The sequence below is a fragment of the Pieris rapae genome, chromosome 21 (genome assembly GCF_905147795.1).
Source record: "Pieris rapae chromosome 21, ilPieRapa1.1, whole genome shotgun sequence".
Lineage (NCBI taxonomy): Eukaryota > Metazoa > Arthropoda > Insecta > Lepidoptera > Pieridae > Pieris > Pieris rapae.
Genome location: NC_059529.1, coordinates 4,939,240 through 4,963,998, shown reverse-complemented (window position 1 = coordinate 4,963,998; position 24,759 = coordinate 4,939,240). Strand labels below are relative to the sequence as shown.

Here is a 24,759-nt window from a genome sequence, read left to right as displayed (position 1 = left end):
AAAAATAACATTACTTCTCCACTATTTAATGGATGTTATTATACATATAAACCTTCCTCTTGAATCACTCTATCTATTAAAAAACCGCATTTAAATCCGTTGCGTAGTTTCAAAGATTTAAGCATACAAAGGGACATAGGGATAGAGAAAACGACTTTGTTTTATAATATGTAGTGATTGTGTATGTATGCCGACTGAAGATGAGTTTTGACAGCAACTGACTCGGTCCCAATTTTTTATCAGTGATGGGGTGAATAGACCAGGGTAGAAGACTTTAAAATGATAAAAAGTGAAAAAAAAATAGTAGTATGAAACCCGTTATAAAATTATGCAACTATAAAAATACATATCTATTTTTTACCCTCGAAAAGTAGGGATATAAATTTTGAGGTAATGTGAAAACAGTGTAAGTACAAAAGTTTAAGATCATTTTAGTATCTAAAACTTAGCCATTAGACTTTTTTTCATAGGACTTTTAGTTTTGCCGAAAATCGAGATAAACCGTTTTTACCCTTAAAAACTCAACTGTCCCCTTCCCGGCCTCAGATCGCCCGTAAATTATTTTCCTTTTATTTTTATAATATTCTCCTCCTTTTCCAATGGTTTTCAACTTACTATTATTTTTTTTGGGTTTAAAAATTTTCCTGGTCTAGAACTTTGTTTACAGCTTTAAAAAAACAAGATATATTCAACTTCCAGTTATATATTTCAATCATTATAAGAATAGAAAATGATTTGTGTAACACTGTCTTAAAACTATTAAATAATTACATAACTTATAAAATACTTCATCATTATTTACTCATAGTCATGCATTTAACAATGTAATGTCTTTTTTTGATTAGTTTACGGCTTGATTGAATGATCAATTAAATAAAGAAACGACTAACTAACGACTCTAAGGGCCTATTTCACAATGTTTCGATAAAGTATAAAATAGCTATCCAACACATAAATTATTCGAAAGATAAAAAATCCAAATAAGATACTTGGCGTTTCATGACGAATAGCGATATCTGACAGTCGTGAAACGCAAAAATACTATTTATCCTACCAATAAGTAATAAATAGCTTATTTGGAACATATCCGGACATTGTGAAACAGGCCCAAAGTAATATTACTTTTTAAAGTATCATATAAAAGCAGTCATAAAAAAATCTATTCATCAGTTTTCAATTTAATTTAATGTAATTAATGGCTGTCAAGTCTTCGTCGTCCAATTAGTTAAGGCATGTTTAATGGATTTTAAGTTATAAAACCTCACAAATTACAGATCTGATATCAGTTTCAAGTTAATTAAAAATAATATTTTAATTTGATAAATAATAATATGTTATGTATTTAATAACATTGACTTTTAAGATTAATCCCAAGCAATGTTGGCCAATTGACTTTAGCGTGCGAAGTCTCTGAATTCGTAGGTTTGATCCCCGGCCATGCACTAATGGCGACTTTCACCAACTTTCTGTCTAACACTCGCTCATATGGTTAAGGATAACATCGTGAGGAAACCGACATGTCTTAGATAAAAAAAACGACAAGGCAGAGATGGAAAAGCAATGCAGCAGGACGGTACAAAAACTTAACATTGTATTAGCAATTACACAGTACCGACACTGAATTTACTTATATTTAGTACTAATAGATGCTAGGACAAATATACTCTCACCATTTATGAAATTATTTTTACTAGTATACAGAAAATACATTGTTGTTAAAAATAATACTTATGTTAGTAGAAATATATAAGTTATTCGATACATTCGTGAAACATACTATAAACGTTAATTAGCTGTTTAATCTTAAAGGTACAAAGCTCGGCTGTGCACCTGTAAAGTTCTGACACAGTTAACTTGAAGGAAAACTTTCTTTAAAGCGCTATCTTAGACCCGATTAAACGTTATTTTAATTAACGTTTATAGTATGTATAAGATACATTTAATCCAAAATTAGTCTTAATAATATCATCCAAAATTTCTTCTCTCGTCTTGCCATAAACTTAAATCTATTGATGGTAGACGGTTGCAGGGGACTGGTGTATTTCTAGAAAAATATTAATTTAAAATCAGTTATATTTTTATTTATATTAAATTAAATATTGTATATTTGTAATGCAGATTTATAACTCCCACCACAAGTGGACAGACAGGGACGAAAGATTAGAAAGAATATTATTCTGAAAGGTCCAATTGTAAGGCGGAATTAGTTGAATTTACAACGAATTTCAAAAAACAAAAATCCATATAAAGAAATTAAATATAAAATGAAAAATAGCAAATACTTTTATGAGGATTGCCTAATTAATATTACACAAAAAAGTTAATTTGTAAAAATATTTACCCAACTGAGACGAGTTCAAAGGCCCGCGGCTGCATGAACTGAATATCGTTTGCATTATCGCAAAGGATTCGTGCCATTGATGCTCCTCGACGAATTGATTGCAGTTGACCTGAGAAACACACAATAAAATATATATTTGTAAATATTTTTCGTCATCATTATCAGCCTCTTTATTCGGTCCATTTGAGGGCTCCTCCATCTTCCAATATGCCTTGCACTGGCCTCTCTGTATTGCTGCGAAACCTCCTTCACAACGTCGTCAGTGCGTCAGGGCAGCCACACGGATTTTTTACTGTAGATGTCTCCATTCAAATAGGCTGCTTCAAACATTTGTTGTAGATTATTTAAATCTACCCTCGCGAACTTCATTTCGCCTTAATACGTTCCACTTCATTTCAGGCTGTCGACACCACTGTCAATGCTGGACATCTGCCTCGCCCCTTCATTTTCAGTACGGTAACCCGCGCTCTGCGTCTAACGCCTTACCTAACCAGGTCATCTGTTCACTAAGTGGGAGACCGTCCAACGCTTCGACTGGTGCTCGGCCTTTTTTCCAGGACTTTTCCCCCATCTGTCGTTTCGGGCAATGCACCTCGATCGCTGGCCTATAAGTTTATACGCTTTGTTCTTCTACGGATCTCTTCATTTCTAACACGATTTGTGTAGAGTAATACCGGTCATAGCATTCTTCATAACTCGTTGAGCAATGGGGGTTTGCTCGGTTTCTTTTGAAGTTTGCTCAAAGAGTCGAAGAGACACTTGTAAGAGATCAAGTCTCATAGCCGAGAGATTACTTTCCTTTTCAGAAACAACAACACCAAGATACCGAACGATTTCTATGCTACCCCATAGAAACAGTTCGCTTTTCTGAAATAAATCTTACTACTGAATAAAACTACTTTTCTTAAATTTTACCATAAAAGCCTTCAGTCTTCAAGGATAATTTAAAAAAATACTCAAATTGGTCCAGCTTTCTTGGAGTTATGAGCTTAGTCACATATTTTTCTTATTATTGATAAAGTCAGGCCTCATATAAAAAAAAAAACTTGAAACGTTAAGAATATAATAATAATGAACTTTATGTAACTTGATAACTTTAATAACAAAATTGATCTGAAGCTAATCCATACACTAGGGAGCTCGTAATGACTCCATAGGTGCAAGTATAAAACAAAAAGGAACATAAGAAATCTGTAAGTATGTTTAAAAAAAGAAGTCTTCATTTTAAATCTAACAAGAAATCGTCTAAGAACTTAAGTATGTGTGAGTGCATAAGCATGTAAGAGGTGACAGTGAGTGTCTGAAAGATGTTATAAGCATGCTCTTGTCTGGGTAAATTTTATAACCTTAATCTGAGTTAAACATTATATTAAACACGTCAATATACTAAAAACTTATAAAAAGAAAGATAAGCAAATTAAAAAAAAACACGATTATTTATGAAAAAATGATATAGACGTTTGTTTTAAAACGTTTACCTCAGAAACTACTTGGAATTGAAAAATTATTTGTACAGTCTAATGTGGGTAGCTATAGACTACCGTCGAAACGCGTAAAACGATATAATGTGTTTAACAATACTTACTTAAAGTAAATGCAACATCCGGATCTCCATTTTCATAGAAATACCTATCACCCACTCTGGTTCTGTAGAATTGTTCAGTGAGGATGCATAGGAACGTGGGACCAGCTTGCGCTCCATGTGCATTAACCTCCAAAGATCCAGCGACAACCAATTCGACGTCTCTCACATCGCTGTAGATAGTTTCCAGTAGGTCTACGCTCTGAAAGAAAGATCCTCTTTAACTTATTGTTGAACTTAAGAAATTCTAATCGTTTCTAAATCTTATACAAAGTTTTATTAATGTTATACATAATAGACTTGCCGTGAACCGCAATAATTTTTTTTAGAGAGAATGGAATCAAATTCGCTGTATTTATTTAGTTAACGAAATACATTGGTTAACGGAGCTTTTCATTGTCCGTTGAATGAACTAGCAAAGGGTTTATTATTTGTTAGCACCTATAGTTATCTAATGTCCTGTATTTTTTATTGTGTAATTTTGTTTTTCCTAATTAATTTCATATGTTTGTTTATTTCGTCTGTAAATTTTATCCACTTATTGTTCACTCTTGTCAATTTAAGGTCATCTGTTAGGGCAGGAGAGTTTTTGTATAAATACATGAAATAAATAAATGAGCTTACTGATAGCAGTTTCCCCCACACTATATAAGCTGAACATTATTGTATCTGAATCTTTAGTTTATTTATTTGGTAACAAAACAAATACATCTCTACAATAAAAAAAGTAAATTTAAAAATAAAACATAAATTAAACACATTGGATGTATCCACAATAGGTTTCACTAATATGAAATAGGTTTCACTAATATGTTTACATGTGGAACATAACAATATGCAAAATGCCAATTCAAAATGCGATGAAATCGTCTTCTATTTGTAATCGTCTCCTATTCAGCTAATGGCGCGTACGCAAACAAAACATTCATGCCTCATTGTTTTTTTTTAATAAAGCAATATAACGCAGTAATCATTGTTATAAGTATTTAAAAAAAATTAAACATTTGTTTTGTTTGTTTTTGAATTGCGAAGCCCTCGATATAATAGATACGCAGAGTTAACACTTGTTCGTATGTTTAATGAAAACAACACAATTAAAGGTTTCATCGTTTACTTGCTACAGCATATTTCGGCGATCCAAGGTTCGTTTCTCGGCTTCAAAAAAACGTGTTTGAAGAGGCACAGAAGACGATAACCTTGCACTAATGTTTTTTAAATACTATCAGCGTAAAACATCTTGCATGAAGCTTTGCGTAACGTAACATTTACGTCACTCTATATATTATAAGTACCTGGATGACCGAGCCTTGCTCGGATTATTTTTGTTTAAATTGTGTTTTTTGAAACTTATATTTAAGTACGAATTACATACTAATAAAATGATGAAATATAAATAATATTTTTCTATCTTACAAAAAAAATAAAAAAGTGAGTTTATGTTTAAGTTGATAAAACACGAATAGAATGACATTTTCTAGAAATGAGTCCTTGCTAGATCGATTTATCGCCCCCGATACCCCCCGTATACTAAATTTAATAAAAATAGTTGGAGCCGATTCCGAGATTCCAATTATATAGAATCAAGAATTGCTCGTTTAAAGATATAAGATATATAAAGTGATGGTGTATAAAGTAAATTTTTGGGTCGAGTAAATAGTCTTAGAAATCTGAACGAAGGAAGTCTCAATAAATCTCAGAAATAATAGCAGAGACTTGCCTCAAGAGAGCATTCAAGTCGACTACGTGTGACGAAAAACAATTGGAAAACCGAAGTGTAAAAAGAAAAGTGTTTCTCCATCAACGTTTTATTTGGGAGTATTTCCGCTAACATTTTGATTTAGTGATATTAGTTTCTTAGATGGTAATAAATTTACTAATACAAGATTCAGTAGGGTGGCAAGTTTTTGAAGGGTCGAAATAATATATTTTCGAAGCTTAATAAATATTAATTTTCATATACAAACTTGGTTTTTCAGAACAAATATGTATTTATTTGGAAAATAATGTTCGCAAAATTTTACAGATAAAACATTACTTAATATATTAATTTAAATAATCATAAAATTTCAGTGTAAAATATTTGATTTACTAATCTGACAGTCAAATTCTACACCAATATATTTAATTTAAAACTATATAAAAACTTTAACGAGTCAATAAGCTATTAAATTTCAGTTTACTTAGTTTTTTTTTTCTCTTTAAATGTATCTTTATTTATTAATGCACTTGCTTGTTTTGCTGTTTTATATACAAAATCTATGTAATCTGTCTTGGCTTTCTGTATTGTCTTAGTGTTTTGTATTATACTTAATATGAACAAGTATAAGCTGTTAGATTACTTATAATTAAATAAATAAATAAGAAACTTACTTCCTTAGGTATGAAATCTCTCATTTCCTGGAAGGTTCGGGGCACTGGAAGACCGCAAGCAGCTCTAGTGTCAATGTAGCTGCCCAAGCCATGGTCGCGACCACGTTGTATGTCTGTCGCTCGAAGATCACCGCCAAATGTTTGGTTGCGGCTAAACAAAAAAACATGTGCAATTCACACGTGATAGAAGTGAAACCTTCAAAAACAAAGTTTTTATAATTAAACAGTATATTTTAATGACACAATTAATGATCATGATGAATGATGATGAACAACGAAAGTTTGAAATTCGATAAATTCAAAAAGAGGCAGAAAAAAGAGGCTAAATAATGCCTCCTATGACCTATCTCATTTTCTCCCACATTAAATCTTATGAATATATGTTTCTGTCTCTTCATACTGTCGCTTTTTCCATTGCATCCGATTTGAAAAGAAGAAAGAAAGAAATTCTAAAGAATTTTCACTTCAAAAATAATAAAAAATACTAAAAACTTGTAATATTTTACTAAAGTGGCAGAGAAATAAAGAAAATGATTCAGCCTTAGTCTTAATTGCTTAACAGTGGTAAGTTAAAATAATAGACCACAAAAACAGAGTGTCTTTCATTAATCGCGACTGTAAGTTATTAGACACTTTCTAATATCCTTTTTAGTAAATTGTGTTAGACTTTAATTACTAATTAGTCTTAAGTTAGGCTATATGTCTCAATAAATGAATGTATAAAAAACCAATGTATTCAGCCACAACATATCACATACTATTTCACATTCTTAACTCTTAATTAGTGAGGCTAAATGAGGCACTAATTTTAAGTCGTCTTCAAAATATATATCACACGTGAAGCAGGTATATTTTAATATCACTAAAATATTTATTTATTTATTTACACTTCGTTGCAAAGAAACAAAAATAAAACAATACATAAAAAATACAAGGGATGCAACGGGCGGCCTTATCGCTAACCAGCGAAAATAATTTAATGAATGGAGTCTGCAAAATAAATATATTACTATAAGCAAAGCTTTCAATGCGTAGTCGAGCTCGAAAGCTATAAAAGTTATTTAAGATAGTTTAAACTTCTGTGTAAACTATGTTCCTAATAACATTTACGATCAGTGGAACCTCTATTAAGTTTCTTAACTGTATTCTATAAACACTAAATGGAATTTGACATTGTGAGCTGTAGTTTATTTGAAAATTGTGTACAATTTTGATTCAAATAAAATAGAATTAATTTTAAGTTATTTCAACGGAAGAATTTTAAGACCTTTTAAAAAAAGTATTATAGTATTTTTAATATTAATATTTATATAGAAGGCGACCTACGTCCAATAATAGACCCAAACTTATGTTCATAGTTTTGTTTTAGTTTACGAGAATTTATCAATGAGCAATCATCAGCAACGTCACAGAAATGTTGGCCTAGTGTGTTCAGCGACTCTCATCCCTGATATTGTATGTTTGATTCCCGACTGCACTCCAACGGAATTTCTGTCTATGTGCGAATTTAACATTTGCTCAAGGTGTAAGTAAAGTGAAGGAAAACATCGGAAATTAGCTTGCCTCAAACTCGCGATCATTTGAAATTACTCAAGTTGTCTGTCAAATTGTGTTTACGCCGTGATTAGAAGTATCAGTGCGGGAAGAGGAATATCAAGACAATTTCTAGCTTTCTTAGCTAATAAAGGTGTTATTAAAATCGTCAGGTGTATATTGTTGGTTAAATCCAACAGTTCGAAACATAAATATTAGTTGTTATTTTTGCTTCTTATTACTTAATTTCTAGAACGTGTACGTAAATTTTACTATAGATTTGATAAAAAAGTTTTCAATTTAGTTTTCAATATTTCCATGGGAAACAAAACAGTTTTAGCTTACAATCCTGGCATTATACGGTATATTAGTTAATATCAAATGGGAATACTATTCTGCTACTTACCGGAAAAGGAACTGCGTTATTTCGCTATCCCAGAAGCGATCGCTGAAGCCTTGAGGCTGAAATGTTAGACCCAAAGTCAACTTGTCGAAAATGTTGTCGAGTTCCAATAGGAGTGGTCGATTGAACCAATCACTTAAACGGGCGTAGCCAGCAAGTTGTCTGTCCTCTGTTATCAAGCTATAAAACAAAATTCAATTAAAACATAAGTACAAAACGTAGCCACAAGTATTATTTTTCACAAGGTATCATTCTTTTATTGAGAGATATGTAAAGGTTATGGTTACAACACCAACTTTGTACTATAATTGAAGATGGTATTGTATTCATTATTTTAATAAGTAATATATATAATAAATGTTTCCCTTATATAATGTTATATATAAAGTATAAATATGATATAAATGTAAGTCAAATCTGTCTATCAAACTATATTTTCTCTATACAGCTTATGTCATATTTCGTGCTTGAGACAGATCTTCCTTTACAAACAGCGGACCTTTATCATGTATTTCAAAAAGACTCTTTATTTGTTTGCACCGACAACCCACACAAAGGAAGATAGAAACTACAGATATGAGATATAGAAATATATAAATAATCTTGTATAAAATGTAATTTATTACACATAAATATATATCATACGTACATAATGCAAGCCAAATGTCCTTACTAAGTTCCTCGTATGATTAAGAAAAACGTCTATAAATGTGAAGGTCTTAAATTTAAAAATTAGCGACATGCCAGACAGGTCTTACTTTTTTTTAATAGAAAAGGGGACAAACTTACTTACTTATTTTTAAGGTTAAGGTTAGAATAACTTTGTACATGAAATAAAAATAATGATATTGATACAATCGTATGCCAAACCCTATTTAGGGTTTTAGCGCCACTGGATTATAAGTTTATGAGATTTCTTTAGGTGCATTTAATAGTTTAATATGCTGTCGAAAAATAGCATTTCTTTAATTTTATAACCTTATATCGGTTGACTTACAAAACATTCGTAACACAACAAATAATATTTGCAAATCCTAAAAGCCTAAGATTGTCTTGGATTTAAAGGGTAAACATGTCTGAAGATATATATCTGGTATTTTATATAATATATTGTAGATGATATTCCTTCACCTGAATCTCATTTGTTGGATACGAATCTATTTGGTTGCTAGAAAAATGGGACCGAAAATCTAGATACACGTTTTATATACATATTTTATTTAATAACATAGCTAAAATGCAATTAATCCATGTATTCAGGTAGGCGGTGCACCGATAGACATTGATTTACATAAAAACTTCTTTAACAAACAAAATTTAAACAACTCTAAATTTAAAAAATAATAATAAAACAGATGCAGCCCATGCCAAGATTTGATACCTAGGATCAAACTAAATGCGTTCATCAGAGCATAAACCATAGAAGATAGTATACAGATATTTTTGTAACCTTCTCATAACCTCGCTGATGAGGTCTTATTAAAAAAAAACGTCAAATTGATCAGTTATATGAAGAATCATAGAAGTAAAAATAATTTATAGAGAATCAGTAATGATAATGCGATTATGTTGTTAAATGAAAGAAATTATTACTCACTGCAAATATCCACGAATCAAAGTATGGAAATGTCTGAAGGCTGCCGTTGCATGTTCGTCCAGAACGGATGGGTCCACTTGAGGGTTGTAGTCGGACACGTATGAATCCACACCGCGGTATATTAACCTGTTCTTTAACATGTTTTCCAATCCTACAAGACAGAATAATTTTTAATTTCGTCAACAGCTCACGACAATTTCAGTTCAACCAATCACAGTCGAACAAAATGTTCTATGGTTACTTTTACCAAAGACAATTACTTTAATTCTCTTTGGTTTTAGTTTCACGAACTAAATCTAACCCATCTTCACCATTTAACTTAAAAAAAACAATTTAAAAATCGAATACATCTTTCGCGGGAAAAGTTTTTGAAACTGACAGATTGAACATTTTTGAATTTGGAATGTTACTGTCACTTAACATATGTTTAGTATTTGTCTAGATTGTCGATATTTTACTAAGGTATATATAGTCTGTATATAGACATTTAAACGTAATCTCTATTTACGTAAAATACCTAGCTTATACAAACATTCGCTACTAATCACGAGACGTTGTAACAAAAGGAATGCCTTGAAGTTCAATAAACGTACTTAATTGAAATTCTTTATATATCTAATTTAATTCTCGTACTTTGACAGCTGCGTATTAAGACTTGTTAAAATCCTTATAGCATTAGAAAACTTATCTCGAGTTGAAAATTTAAAAAATAGAATCTTTTATCTATAAAAAAGATTAACTATTAAAACTTGTCAAGAATTGCCTCAGACAATAAGGAACTTTAAGCGTTATAAAATCTAATTTTAAAATTCTTGGTAACTTGGCATTGCACTAAGAATATAAAAAGGTATCCCGTAAGATTCACGTGTGTGTTAATAAGTGTATTATTTAATAAAATAATATAATATAAATTAATTAAATTGCAAGATTTAATAAGGCAACCTAGCCTTATTAAATCTTGCAATATAATGGCATTCTTATTGGCATATAATATTATACTCCATACTAGTTTCGAGATTGATTTATATTTAAGCAATTTAATTTGTAATTTGCAATATAAATATTCTTGAAGATTAGTTGAAACCATTCATACTACAAATTCGAGGAAGTAGTTTCCTAGACTAGCGTGGGTTACAAGCAAACAAACTCTTCTGGCTTATAATCTTCATATACGAGTATATAATATATCCTACTGTACGTGTGAATATCACTGAACTCCTCTTAAACGGCTGGACCGATTCTAATGAATTTTTTACGAAAATTTAGACTTATGCAAGACTTTTAAAGATAATAAAAGAAATATATTGAAATAAATATGCCCACAGATTGCATGCAAACATGTGTTGTCGTAAAAAACACTTTTAAGGCAAATAACATAAGAATGAGCTTCATATGTGTTTCGTGGCACTCAAAACGTCATGCAAATGATGTAATAAATTGCAATTATATAAAAAAAAAACATTTTAAAGTTTTTAGATGCCTCCCTCATAAAACTATTTCAGTACACAATCTAAACAAGCTTGTACTTACCAAGGAATATAGGAAGATATTCATAATAATTAATATGCTGTATTTGTGCGATATGAATCCGCCGTGATTCTTGGAATATTGTTTCATCGCTCCACCAGGGATTCATTGAAGCGAGCTTGTTTGCGATACGATTATGTTCGCGGAGCAAAATAACTTGTAGAATCGTTAACTGTGGGTTCTGATTCACACGTATGTCACCTGAAAATGAACTTTAGTATTGGAATATCTTGAATTTGCTTCAATAAATCATTCAGATTCAGGGGGCTTAGTCAAGATGCCTTAACAATATATTTAGAAAGTTGAAAACTAAATTCGTTTGAAGACAGTACGTGTCGACAAATTTTCATAGGAATTTAGTTCTCTCTCCAGTTTGTTATTGAGAACTTGGGTCTCAATAACAAACTTAATATCAAAGCTTTCTTTTTTTTATTCTTTCACTTATTATTTTGCTTTTTTTTTTACTGTTTAACAACTTTTACTATTCTTTTTAACAAGAACCATTACGCTACGCATGAGTGTGTGAGTGCATTAGAGTGAATTAGTGATTATAATTTGTGTGAATGCGTCAGGACTCAGTATCATCTCTAACTAAGCGTACGGTTAGTTCAGAAGATTTTTTTTATTGTGGACGGTGTGTGGGTAGATATTTAATTTATTATATTGTAGTATGCCTGCTTATTGCGTGTGGCGGAGTCAGTTCTTACTGTTTAACCGACAAAGGCATCCCTATTGATTTACTTTTTTATTTACTGCGACATAATGTCTTGTTTTTTTATCTTACCAGTCAAGTAGCAGGGTTCGTTCGGTGACTGCGCAGATTCGCAGGTCATTGTGACATTAGGGTCCTGCGGGGGCCACTCACGGCCATTCCTTAATAATGTCAATAATCTCCCGCCACGGAATTCACGGATAGTCTGCAATTGGCTATCGCTGTTTCCATAGACTAGCGAAAGATCCATGTATGCGGTGACAGTTGAAAGCTGTGGGCAAAGACGATCAACTAAAGTAACATAATAAGTATTTCATGATTATTAAGGCAAACACTTATTTACTAAACCGAAATAGTTTGGTTTCGTTAATAATCGAAATCACAAATATAGTGATACGCTACATTCGTTAGCACATGTCTTGGAAAATGGTCATCAATCATATATAGCGTAAAATATGTCTCATTAAAATGATGACAGAATAAAATTTGGTTTTTGTTTGTTTTATGGAGATTTGCTTTAGGTATTCGGTAAAGCAAAGGCAATAATAGATTACTCATAGGGTTAGTTTAACCATATTCTAATTCGCACCTCAAGTGACAATCATTGACAATTAAATGCTTTGACAGCTCTAGAATCTATTGAAGTTTGACGTTCGCGTACGCGCCTCAGACTTGACTAAGTGCTAAGTATGAGTATAGGTTAAAAACGCATTAGATTTAGACAAGCATGGTTCGCGTTGGTTAAGCCACATTCGCAAATGACGTACCGGCTGTGCAGGAGCATTGGATGGTGTGCACCTCCTGTCTCTCGTTGTTCCAGTTCTGACAAAATTCATACATTGCGTGCCCTGAGGTCCGTGTATTGGGTCATTTGGGGGTATAAGAACAGGGGCGCACTTTGGGTTGTTCCCATAGTCCGCGGCGAGAAGACCGTCATCATCGCAACAAACAATTGGATTGCGATCTGCGAAAGAGAAGTTATCAAAACTATAACATAAATTTATCATAGTGTTATATATTCTATATAATATCAAAATTGTTATATATTGAAAACTGTTTTAACTTAAGATTCTAGGATCCGGATAAAACATTATACCAATTACGGTTGTAATAGGTGCTTCCAAAAAAATCGGAGAACTCTACAAGATTATGTCTTCGTACATACCATTTAATTCGACGTAATTAAACATTTAAATTTTGAGAGCTTTAATGACATTTTATTTAAGATAACCGAAATTAATAAAGAATATAATAAAAAGACAAGCCATACAAGTCATTAAGTTGACTATCAATATTATTTAGGAGAAATACGCCCGGTTATTTTTTATATTTTTGTACAAACTGGTGCAGAGATAAATATATTTCAAAATTAGACCAATGGTTTATCGTATATATTTCTCGCCTTTTAAATACTTTGTCATTCTGTTTACTTTGTAATACCGCCGCCAATAGACACTCTCAATGCCAGAGGGCTCGCGAGTGCGTTGCTGGCCGTTTAAGAATTGGTACGCTCTTTTCTTGAAGGAACCTAAGTCAAATTGGTTCGGAAATACTTCAGTGCGCAGCTGGTTCCACAAAGTGGTGGTACGCGGCAAAAAATAATGTTTAGATATTATTGCAAAGTCCGTTTGCAAACTTTTTTTAATAAATAAATCTATATTACATTTCAAGCAATAAGCATCATTCTTCCATTTGACACAACGAAATAACTTGTTTGAAAAGCAACTTATAAAATCAAAATTAGTCGTATTCAATTAGTGTTATTTCATATTTATCTATAAAACTGTGTTACGCTGTGGTGAAAATAGACAAAAGATTACTAACAGTGCATTAGACTGATTTAGTTTTTATTGATCAGGGTCTTAATATTTCCATATTTACGTTGTTAGGTATTGATTTGTGGCTAGTTTTAAGATTTTAATTATTTCATTATTAAAAGTAACAAATGAATAATTTTCCTTTAACCTTTTACAATATTATTAAATATATAGAATACAGTAACGTAACCTTTCAATGTTAACATATATTTTTAAATTGAGCATAAACTGTAGATATTAAAATTCTACACGGGTTGTTACTAACGAACCACCATTCATTCAAGCAATTTTTAAGTAATCCCTGAATTCATTGCAGGAAACAAATGTAATATTCAAGTGAATAGTTACATCATACATATTTAAAAAAGGTATAAGAAGAAAGAAGAAAGAAAGAAAGAAAGAAAGAAATAACTTTATTAGACACAAAATACAATAATTGTTTCTATAAAGTAGAGTGCTCTGGCCCCCACACTAGGATTCCCTGTGTTGTGGGCAGCCAGTCTCTTCCTTTTACATCTAAACGTTACTTAATTAATTAATTTTACTTAACAAATTTATACCTATTCTATTTTTTTACGATAAGAATGTTTTCTGTGTTAGTATATGACAGCTTAATAAGATATTTTTTGAGTTTTTTAGTGAAAGTATGAAGTGTGATTTTTGAAAAGTTAGTAATAATTTTATTGATATAGTATAATAAGATAGTGGATGATGTTGGTCGGTCTTCTAGAGCAGTATGTTCTTGTTCTTTTCTTTTTAAGATGATAGAACAATGTATAGACTATACAGTCTGCGGCAATTGAATCGACGAATTTGTGGTCGTAGCAGTGCTACAGCACCTATTTTGATGACACTGATAATATGAAAGAAACAAACGTATAAAATTTTGTTAGTTCATAAATTGACACGTAATTACTTCGAATCACGGCAGTTCTCTTTCCGCACGGACGCTATAAACTAACCTTTTATATACAGCTTAGCTCACAATAGGATTTGTGTGTTTATTTTGCTAGCCATTTCATCATTTAAACAGATTGAATTGAGTTCTAACATAAAAAATAAATAAATATTATTCTGGCATATACAGAATCGTGATCAGAATATAAATATCATAACTGTAATAATCGTTTCAAAGTTTAGCTAAACGATAATCCATCATTCAACTCGTTAATTGCTATTAGTAAATAAAGCTGTAATTGTTATGTATAAAACGTGCAAACTAACATATAACATTTAGTTACGTGTCATAAATCGATATTGAAGCTGCAAATGTTATATATATTTTGTATAGGCACATGTTTTTTTATTGGAGGAATGCATTTGCTATGGTCCACCGTGGTTTATATTTTTACATATTTACTACAGGAAAATTTACTTGGCACCTACGTGTAATATGGTTCCCCTCCCACCACACCCTACCGCCTACCGCTCTCGCCCTTGACGAGACGTACGATCAGTAAATTAAATACTACCATTCGTTTAACTAAGGTTTTTATTAACCAATGGATATAGAACTGTTACGAAAGAATATACCTACATTCATAACTAATCAATAGATACCTACTTTCGTGAGTGTCGAGAGGCCTTAAATATTAATTAAATTTTTTATGCAGTTACTACATCACTATGACGTCATTACGAGGTGCCTGGTTCACTTATACGTTCTAAGTTTCAATTTTAAAAAAGCATCTCTTGGTACTGGTTTTTGATCAATTTCTTTTCTTATAGGCAATAATTATGAGCTTTGTATACCTGACACAAGTTAACGATAGATAAGATCAGATTAGGAACTCTGAAGTTACATAGACTACAAACCACGTATAATTATGTCTATGGATATTGACTTTTTATTGTGCTGTTGTAAATCTGTTTCAATGTTAATAACTCTAATTAGACGATACATCGATATTTTGTTGATATTTTATTTAGGGCCTGTTTCACAATGTATGGATAAAGTGCCAAATAGCTATGCAATACATAAATTATTCGAAAGATAAAAGTTCCAAATAAGATACTTCGAATTTCATGACGTATAGCGCTATCTGACAGTCGTGAAACGCAAAAATACTATTTATCATACCAATAAGTAACAAATAGCTTATTTGGAACTTATCCGGACATTGTGAAACAGGCCCTTAGACATCCAAAATATGTTATACAAGCTGAGCCGGCTAACTTCGTTCCGACCAACAGTCTAATAATATCGTGTGAACATCTCGATCAAGAACAAATCGTGGTAATGCATCTCCTCATTCACTTTAATAATCTTGCATTTGCATTCGGAAATTAATTAATTTATTTATTTTTGTTCGATCACTAATCCGACATTTTATTACTTATTCTGCTATTCGGAGTATAGAAGAATCCCCAAAAAAGAGATAACTGACATCCAGCTGATCTTGAGCTAAAAGTGTTGTAACTAACACGGCTTTGTTTTATATATTTAGATTATTGTTATTTTAATTTCAATTACCTAATTAATAGTACCTAAATAATTAGTTTCTTTTCTCGTCATAGTCATAGTCATAATATCTTTATTCATTTAGGTAAACATGTACACTTATGAACGACAAGAAAAACAAATTAAATTAATCGTAAATTTACATTTACCACCAGTCGCCGTCGTATGATAATGATAAAATGAATATAATAATTCTTACGACTTTGTGGGTTTCCAGCGGTTAGAGACATGTCATGAGTGATGATTTGGCCCCATTGCTGTGCGTTTAAGTTCCATTTAGGGTCTATTAGAGGCTTGTCTGGGAAAGCAGTCAAACTGATTTCACGTGCATTTGGCAGTTCTTCTCCAGTAACTGACTTGGGTAATTGGCTGATACCTATAAAAAATATAAGAATAAGTTTTCCAATAACTGAAAGAAATTGGTTTTTTTTTACACTTATTTTTACACAAGATTATATTTTTCTTGCTTTAAATGTAACACTTAAAATGTAGACAGAGGATTGGTATACATAGAAGCTTTTAACCAAAGGAACATCGCTTATTAAATAGAAAAACCAAATTGTATACTTAACTTTTAATCAATCTACCTTTGATAAACCTTTACTAATAAAATATAATAAAAAAAAAAGTGTTTTGAATTAATAAAAATATAAACCATTTCAACTCAAAATTATAATTAACAAAAGGCCAACCAAATTAATCATATAATTCTTTTTAATTCAATAACGTGTAATCGGCAATGGAACATGGGCATTAAGTACTTTTTAAGGCAAGGTGAATCTAAAGATATTTGTTAATTTACATGTAAGTACCCAATTTCGTACGGTATTAGTAGCTGTGTGGATACTGGAAATCAAATAAATAATTATGAAGGTGGGCACAGAACGATCTAATCGTAATAATACGCGTTCCTTAATATAAATAAAAAAATGCAGCAACAAAACACACGCGGTCCCTCCATTAAACTACTAATGTGAAATTCGAAACTCCAACTATTTTGTACCGTCCCAAGACTACAATGTATTAATCAAGAGTAAAATTAAATACAATAATTCAACCTAAACCTTACATGTTTCTAGGAATAGTGTAAGGGTTCTAGACATTGCAGAGAAGTTAACTTAATTATACTAAGCATTCTACTAAGTATAGTCTGGGAAGGTCTTAAAGCACAGCTTTTAAAATGAACTTTCTTAATTAGGGACAAATGGTTAAGATGACAACGATAAGACAGATCTATTTTAAAATAGTCCAGACTTAAAAATGATTTAATAGTTCTCGTCTCGTTTAAAGTTTAAAGATTGAGTTTGTTCCTTTTTTAACAATAAATGTAAGCAGAAAACAAAATGAACTAAAAGGTATTAAATATTGTATTTGTATGCATTAGCCGTGTATTATTAAGATACGTATAAAGTGTTGGTTGGAACCTTAAATGTAAAAATGGGGGAGGCCTTTGCCAGTGGGCACACAGAATCAGTTATCATAGACAACAAAAAGAATAGCTATAATGCATATATTGATTCTGATATAAGGCTATAAATAAAATAAATAAAAATAAATAATAAAGGGTTGGTTAAAGATATACCCGTAAAAATAACTTGCACCTTCGGTTTTTTTTCATAGTATACTTACTAGTCAGTAGAAAATTACGTAGATTTAGGAATAATTGTACGTACAGCAAAAGTTCGCAGATCTACGTACTTTTTTGATAAGCGAAATGAATAGGGTTGGTAAAACTATAATACGAATGTTTTTTTATTATTATTACTTTCTAGTAAATTAAATTTGTACATGTTTTTAGCACGAGTCCGAACAAATATAATAGTGACAAATTGGTATTTCATAGTTATATTTTGATAAAAATCTAATCCGATCCCAAATCTTAGATAGATAATTATGAATTCCATGAAATTATTGTTGACTATAAGAAAAATATTTAATTTTGTTTAATAGAAGTTAAATCTTTATTTTTGTGTTTAATATCATTGCTAATAAAATAATTTTGATTGATACGTGTCGTTTAAATCGCACGTACGAAACTACCCCACAGCGAACGAAGGTACCCCGAACAGTATACGAAGGTTCAAACATTTTGTAAACTTACACATTTATTAATACCTAATTCAGCTGTGTTGTGTGATAATATGAAAGTCACTGTATGTACATGAGTGTGTGAGAGTGAGTGTGTATGGGTGAAACTACTTTGAATCATATAGCTCCGCTATATCTTAAGCAAGTCAAAGCTAAGTAATTGTTCTTCATAATTAGTCGGTATGAGTGGTCTTATGAATTTGAAGGAATAAATAAATTATAATTGAGCAACGTATAAACCGGGATGTGTAGTTTTTTTCATAAAAAACTCTGCATTGCCAATTTTTCATAAGCTTACGTGTTTACCACAGGCTAATATCATGTATTTATCCGAATTGGAGTCGCGTAATTGAATCGTTCTGCCAATGTCAAAGAGACAATTTCGTCTGTTATTTAGTAGGGTGATTTATTATACGCTTATCTGTCAATGGTAGCGGTATATTAAACGATGATAGAGTGGTTATGTGCTTTTATATGCGTCCTTTTATTTTATTCGCTATAACATCTTTAAGAAGCTGTTACAGAGCCGTTTTGATGTTTGTAAGTGTCTTTTATAAAAATATTAATGCATCATAAGTTATTGAGGTATTTTTACGGTTATTTCTTTTCTTCTTTAAGACAGTTATACTTTTAATATAACGCACATTAATGTAATATGTTTTAATGTACCTACTCCTGAGCGTGACATTTTGTTAATTAAATAAAAGTGAAGTAAATGATAAAATATTTATAATATTAACAAAACCACGGAAAAAGAAATATCATAGTAGTTGAATAAATAATCAGTATATTTAATTTAGTAGTTTATTAGATAATTTACACTTTCACTTTAATTTTAAAGGAATTTTATATAGTCTGTGTCGATGTCAACGCTAATAAACGCGCGATAAAATTTCCCTCTGAAACTGACAATTCGATAGTTTACGCGGCAAAAAAATTTAACGGTAAGCACGGACCTTTCTTAACTCGAATTATTTTGTAAATAATTTTTATCCAAATATTATGAAAATTGTAAGCAAAACTATTTTTTTAGGGATTATTATGAACAACTCTAATAAGATTTTCATTATTTGTATTTTTATGCAAATTATAGACAACAAAAAGAATAGCTATAATGCATATATTGATTCTGATATAAGGCTATAAATAAAATAAATAAAAATAAATAATAAAGGGTTGGTTAAAGATATACCCGTAAAAATAACTTGCACCTTCGGTTTTTTTTCATAGTATACTTACTAGTCAGTAGAAAATTACGTAGATTTAGGAATAATTGTACGTACAGCAAAAGTTCGCAGATCTACGTACTTTTTTGATAAGCGAAATGAATAGGGTTGGTAAAACTATAATACGAATGTTTTTTTATTATTATTACTTTCTAGTAAATTAAATTTGTACATGTTTTTAGCACGAGTCCGAACAAATATAATAGTGACAAATTGGTATTTCATAGTTATATTTTGATAAAAATCTAATCCGATCCCAAATCTTAGATAGATAATTATGAATTCCATGAAATTATTGTTGACTATAAGAAAAATATTTAATTTTGTTTAATAGAAGTTAAATCTTTATTTTTGTGTTTAATATCATTGCTAATAAAATAATTTTGATTGATACGTGTCGTTTAAATCGCACGTACGAAACTACCCCACAGCGAACGAAGGTACCCCGAACAGTATACGAAGGTTCAAACATTTTGTAAACTTACACATTTATTAATACCTAATTCAGCTGTGTTGTGTGATAATATGAAAGTCACTGTATGTACATGAGTGTGTGAGAGTGAGTGTGTATGGGTGAAACTACTTTGAATCATATAGCTCCGCTATATCTTAAGCAAGTCAAAGCTAAGTAATTGTTCTTCATAATTAGTCGGTATGAGTGGTCTTATGAATTTGAAGGAATAAATAAATTATAATTGAGCAACGTATAAACCGGGATGTGTAGTTTTTTTCATAAAAAACTCTGCATTGCCAATTTTTCATAAGCTTACGTGTTTACCACAGGCTAATATCATGTATTTATCCGAATTGGAGTCGCGTAATTGAATCGTTCTGCCAATGTCAAAGAGACAATTTCGTCTGTTATTTAGTAGGGTGATTTATTATACGCTTATCTGTCAATGGTAGCGGTATATTAAACGATGATAGAGTGGTTATGTGCTTTTATATGCGTCCTTTTATTTTATTCGCTATAACATCTTTAAGAAGCTGTTACAGAGCCGTTTTGATGTTTGTAAGTGTCTTTTATAAAAATATTAATGCATCATAAGTTATTGAGGTATTTTTACGGTTATTTCTTTTCTTCTTTAAGACAGTTATACTTTTAATATAACGCACATTAATGTAATATGTTTTTATGTACCTACTCCTGAGCGTGCCATTTTGTTAATTAAATAAAAGTGAAGTAAATGATAAAATATTTATAATATTAACAAAACCACGGAAAAAGAAATATCATAGTAGTTGAATAAATAATCAGTATATTTAATTTAGTAGTTTATTAGATAATTTACACTTTCACTTTAATTTTAAAGGAATTTTATATAGTCTGTGTCGATGTCAACGCTAATAAACGCGCGATAAAATTTCCCTCTGAAACTGACAATTCGATAGTTTACGCGGCAAAAAAATTTAACGGTAAGCACGGACCTTTCTTAACTCGAATTATTTTGTAAATAATTTTTATCCAAATATTATGAAAATTGTAAGCAAAACTATTTTTTTAGGGATTATTATGAACAACTCTAATAAGATTTTCATTATTTGTATTTTTATGCGAGCATTTATCGTAACCGGCCGATACTTGAAAAAACGTGATTAAATAATTAATTTGAAAAAACAATTTCTGTGCTCAATCAAAGTTTATGAAAATACTGTGGATTTATAATTTCTTTTTTATGGATAAAGCTTGCCAGCGCTCGGCACACTGATACAATGGTAAAAACGAACGCAAAATAAAAAGATATGTGTTTGTTAAATTATTAAACAGGTACGTACCGTCATAATAGGAGTATGGAAGCAACCTCTGGTAAGGTGTCTGAGGCATACCAAGGCTGGGCCTCAGAGGGTTGTTGCAGCTGCCATCAAGAGTACGGTACCGGGATTTAGGACAAGATGATGGTGGCACTGCGCATGTTTGCGATGTCTGATCCTGTGTGGAGCCTGGTGGCGGCGGTGGGTTGCTAAAGCTGTCCATTATAAATGTTTTAATATTGCTTTCGATAAATTTTTGATTGTCTTTGACTTTTGTAATTAATAGCAGTTGTTAATAAACATATTATGTACATTTATATTAAAAAAAATTATTATCACGTGTTTTCTTCCTTAGGAATCGAACCCGATCGTAGTAAATACATTCCATGTAAACATGTTTCCCTATATTTAAACCATGCGAAAAACTGTCTTGTTAAAAATGAATAATGCAGTTTGTCGGCTAATGTTTATATATACATTTTTGGGTCTATTTTATTTCTCATATTTAAGAAGTAGGTGACTATCGTACATTGTTGGATGTATACTAGATTCCTCACAATGTTTTTCCTCACCCTACGAGTATGAATAGCACTTGATCCATCTGGGATTCAAACGGACGACCTTCAAAGTATATAATTTCATGAAACCATTCAAAGTTATCATCATTAAAGCAGTTTGAATTAATTAATAAATAGTTACCTCAGATAGCCTTCTGGACCTGTTAATGTACTTTTAATGTCTCTGTTAACAAAGGGTGCTGTCATTAGGTATGTAAATGTTAACACATCATGTTAGTATCAATATAATCAATCAATGTTTATTGTAATAAAATTTCTCATGCTGCCCTACACATATTTAATAACATTACACATTTGTGGGTAGAGATAATTTAGGCAAGTGACAAGCCAAAAGACGCAATCCTTGCCAATCGCCAATCGTTTCTATGGCTTATCCGTATATTGTTACGAAATATGTGCTTTGGCTCCGGCAGGAACTTGGCAAGATCATAAAATTATGATTATAAAAGGGAATGGTCATGACTTTGAGCAAGACCTGGATATCACATAACGACTCTTGCCAACTAACGTGCCGGGAACTGTAATACAAAATAAAATTAATTTTAATAATAAATATTAGTATATTTATTGAACATTTCAACATTCAATGGTATGTGGCAAAACTAAAATGATTAACAGAGTTATATTTCCAGCCTTAATTATTTTTCACAAATTAATTATTATTAAAAATTATACCGAACATATCGTGCAAAGTGCAAATTATTATTTTAAGTATTAAATTTTTTACCAATAACAAAATGGCGCCAAGTTACATGTATATAAAACAGATGTTCTTTAGTAAACCAATGTGCAAACTTAATACGAGCATTCACAAAGTGTTATTATATTTATTGTTTAAATTATACACTGAACTGACACTCCCATCAGTCAAATTTAGTTTTATGACAGCTGACAGATTAGATTTAGTTCGCGCCTTTTACGAAATATGGTGTCAACTGTAAACAAGTGTTCGTGAATACCGCAAGAAATGGATATACTTGAAAACAACTTTGGAATCTAACTTAAGTATTCATTTATTAAATAATTAATAATTTTGGACTTTGTTCACAGAAAACAGATTTATATGCAGTGACAGATAAAAATGGTATGTACTTAATCGTAATAGAAATTTCATTTTCTTCAGTACAACTTTTACAGTCATCTCCATCACTATGACCTTTCTTCATTTCAAAACGTTAACAATTACAACCATCGTTTCTACATCTGTCAGTAGATAAGTTTCATTGAAATTGAGATATGATAACTTATATTTATATTTAGAAAGCCGGTGAGAAGATAAAACGAAATGCCAATTCTGTTTGATTTTGATTAATCTTACAGCATTTCGATTCGGTCGCGATGTAAGTTGAGTCGCGACAAAATGCGTCATATTTCGATCATTTATCCAATCAAAATCAAACGCTAGTTTTGTCTATCAACTGTCCTACAACGCCACTACTTGATTTTCTTTTAAAACTGTATTACAATAAATTAATTGTGGTGTTTAATTTTATACATATCGATGGTTATTTTATTTACCTTTTTCTAATATATACAAAATACTGGCTCGCGTAGTATAAGAATACAATTTTACTTATAACTAAATAAATAAATATTTTTTTATATTTTTTCGATCATTTATCCAATCAAAATCAAACGCATAGTTTCGTCTTTCAACTGTCCTACTACGCCGCCACCTGATTTAAAACTATATTAAAATAAATTATTTGTGGTGTTTAATTTTACACATATGTATCGTTATTTTAATAACCTTTTTCTAATAAACGCAACATACTGACTTGCGTAGTATAAGAATACTATTTTTTTATAATTGTTTTTTATTATTTTTCCTTTAATCTTATGAATAAATCCTTAAGCCTTACCCAAAACCATTAACTGGCAGTCTTTCAGCTATTACACCGCCATCCGCAACCCTGTTATTCTCTTGATAACCCGATGACAGATCTTGAAAGAAGGTAGGAGTTGTATAGAGATTGTAATCCCCACTCACTACGGCGCAGGTTGCGAAGAGCAAAATCACCTTCGCCATTTCTGAAAGAAGATTTTGAATTGCACTAATCCGATATAGCGTTTTATTCAGCTGATATTATCAATATATAATTAAAACAGGGTTTGTTGTACCATCAAATTAAATATCTTAGAAAAGTAATTGTTGCCGTGATTTAAATTCTTATTACGTTTGAAGGATAAACAGATGGACAATAAACGCTTGGAGATTTATTTAAAAATACTTTTAACATTGTGTTTGATTCGTTAATGAAGCATTATTTTCACTAATTGTAAAAGAAATCGATGATTTTAATTAACGAAACGCCAACACAATAGATGTTTTTGTTAAAAAAGAAAAGTATATTTAGAATAGTATTATTTACCAGTCTGACTTACAAATATATTGAGAAATTAATAAAACATTCCTTTCAAACAAAATATTTTTACTGTATACATAAGTATTTGGCAGAAAAAACGTAATTGATACAAATGAGTCTTATCAATCTACGCGAATTGTGTACCTATTCGTAATATGGCCAAACAATAACAGGAAAAACTGTTAGACAAATTTCTCCTAATATACCTACTTTATATTGAATTTCTAAACAGTACAATTTAGCGACAATATATAGAGCAATTATGTATTATAATTTGATCATATATGCTCACTTTATATTCTACTAGCAATGCCTCGCGGTTTCACTCTCGTAGAAACCGATCTCGTGGTTGTGAAAAGTTGGACTAAAGATATTTTTGTTATCATAAAAGTTTTATTTTACTAAG

General features: G+C 30.9%; 1 protein-coding gene across 1 annotated transcript; it reads right to left on the bottom strand.

Annotated features, from left to right (window-relative positions):
* Positions 1-1,117: 1,117 nt before the first annotated feature.
* Positions 1,118-24,016, bottom strand: LOC110999192 (peroxidase). Its single transcript, XM_045632964.1, has 13 exons — positions 23,850-24,016; positions 22,109-22,150; positions 21,434-21,624; positions 16,543-16,719; positions 12,833-13,029; positions 12,138-12,336; positions 11,357-11,554; positions 9,827-9,977; positions 8,233-8,409; positions 6,294-6,444; positions 3,927-4,125; positions 2,342-2,450; positions 1,118-2,044 (listed from the first exon to the last, which is right to left on the bottom strand). Exons 1-13 carry the CDS (start codon positions 24,014-24,016, stop codon positions 1,966-1,968), a joined length of 2,037 nt encoding a protein of 678 aa, XP_045488920.1. The 3' UTR covers positions 1,118-1,965.
* Positions 24,017-24,759: the final 743 nt, after the last annotated feature.

Excerpts from the sequence above, each read along its gene's own strand:
- LOC110999192 (XM_045632964.1), bottom strand. The coding sequence starts at position 24,016 with ATGGCGAAGGTGATTTTGCTCTTCGCAACCTGCGCCGTAGTGAGTGGG. Across the intron at positions 13,030-16,542 it reads CGCTGGAAACCCACAAAGTC|ATCGCAATCCAATTGTTTGT; the intron begins GTAAGAATTATT and ends TCTCTTTCGCAG. Across the intron at positions 11,555-12,137 it reads CGAACCCTGCTACTTGACTG|GTGACATACGTGTGAATCAG; the intron begins GTAAGATAAAAA and ends GTTCATTTTCAG.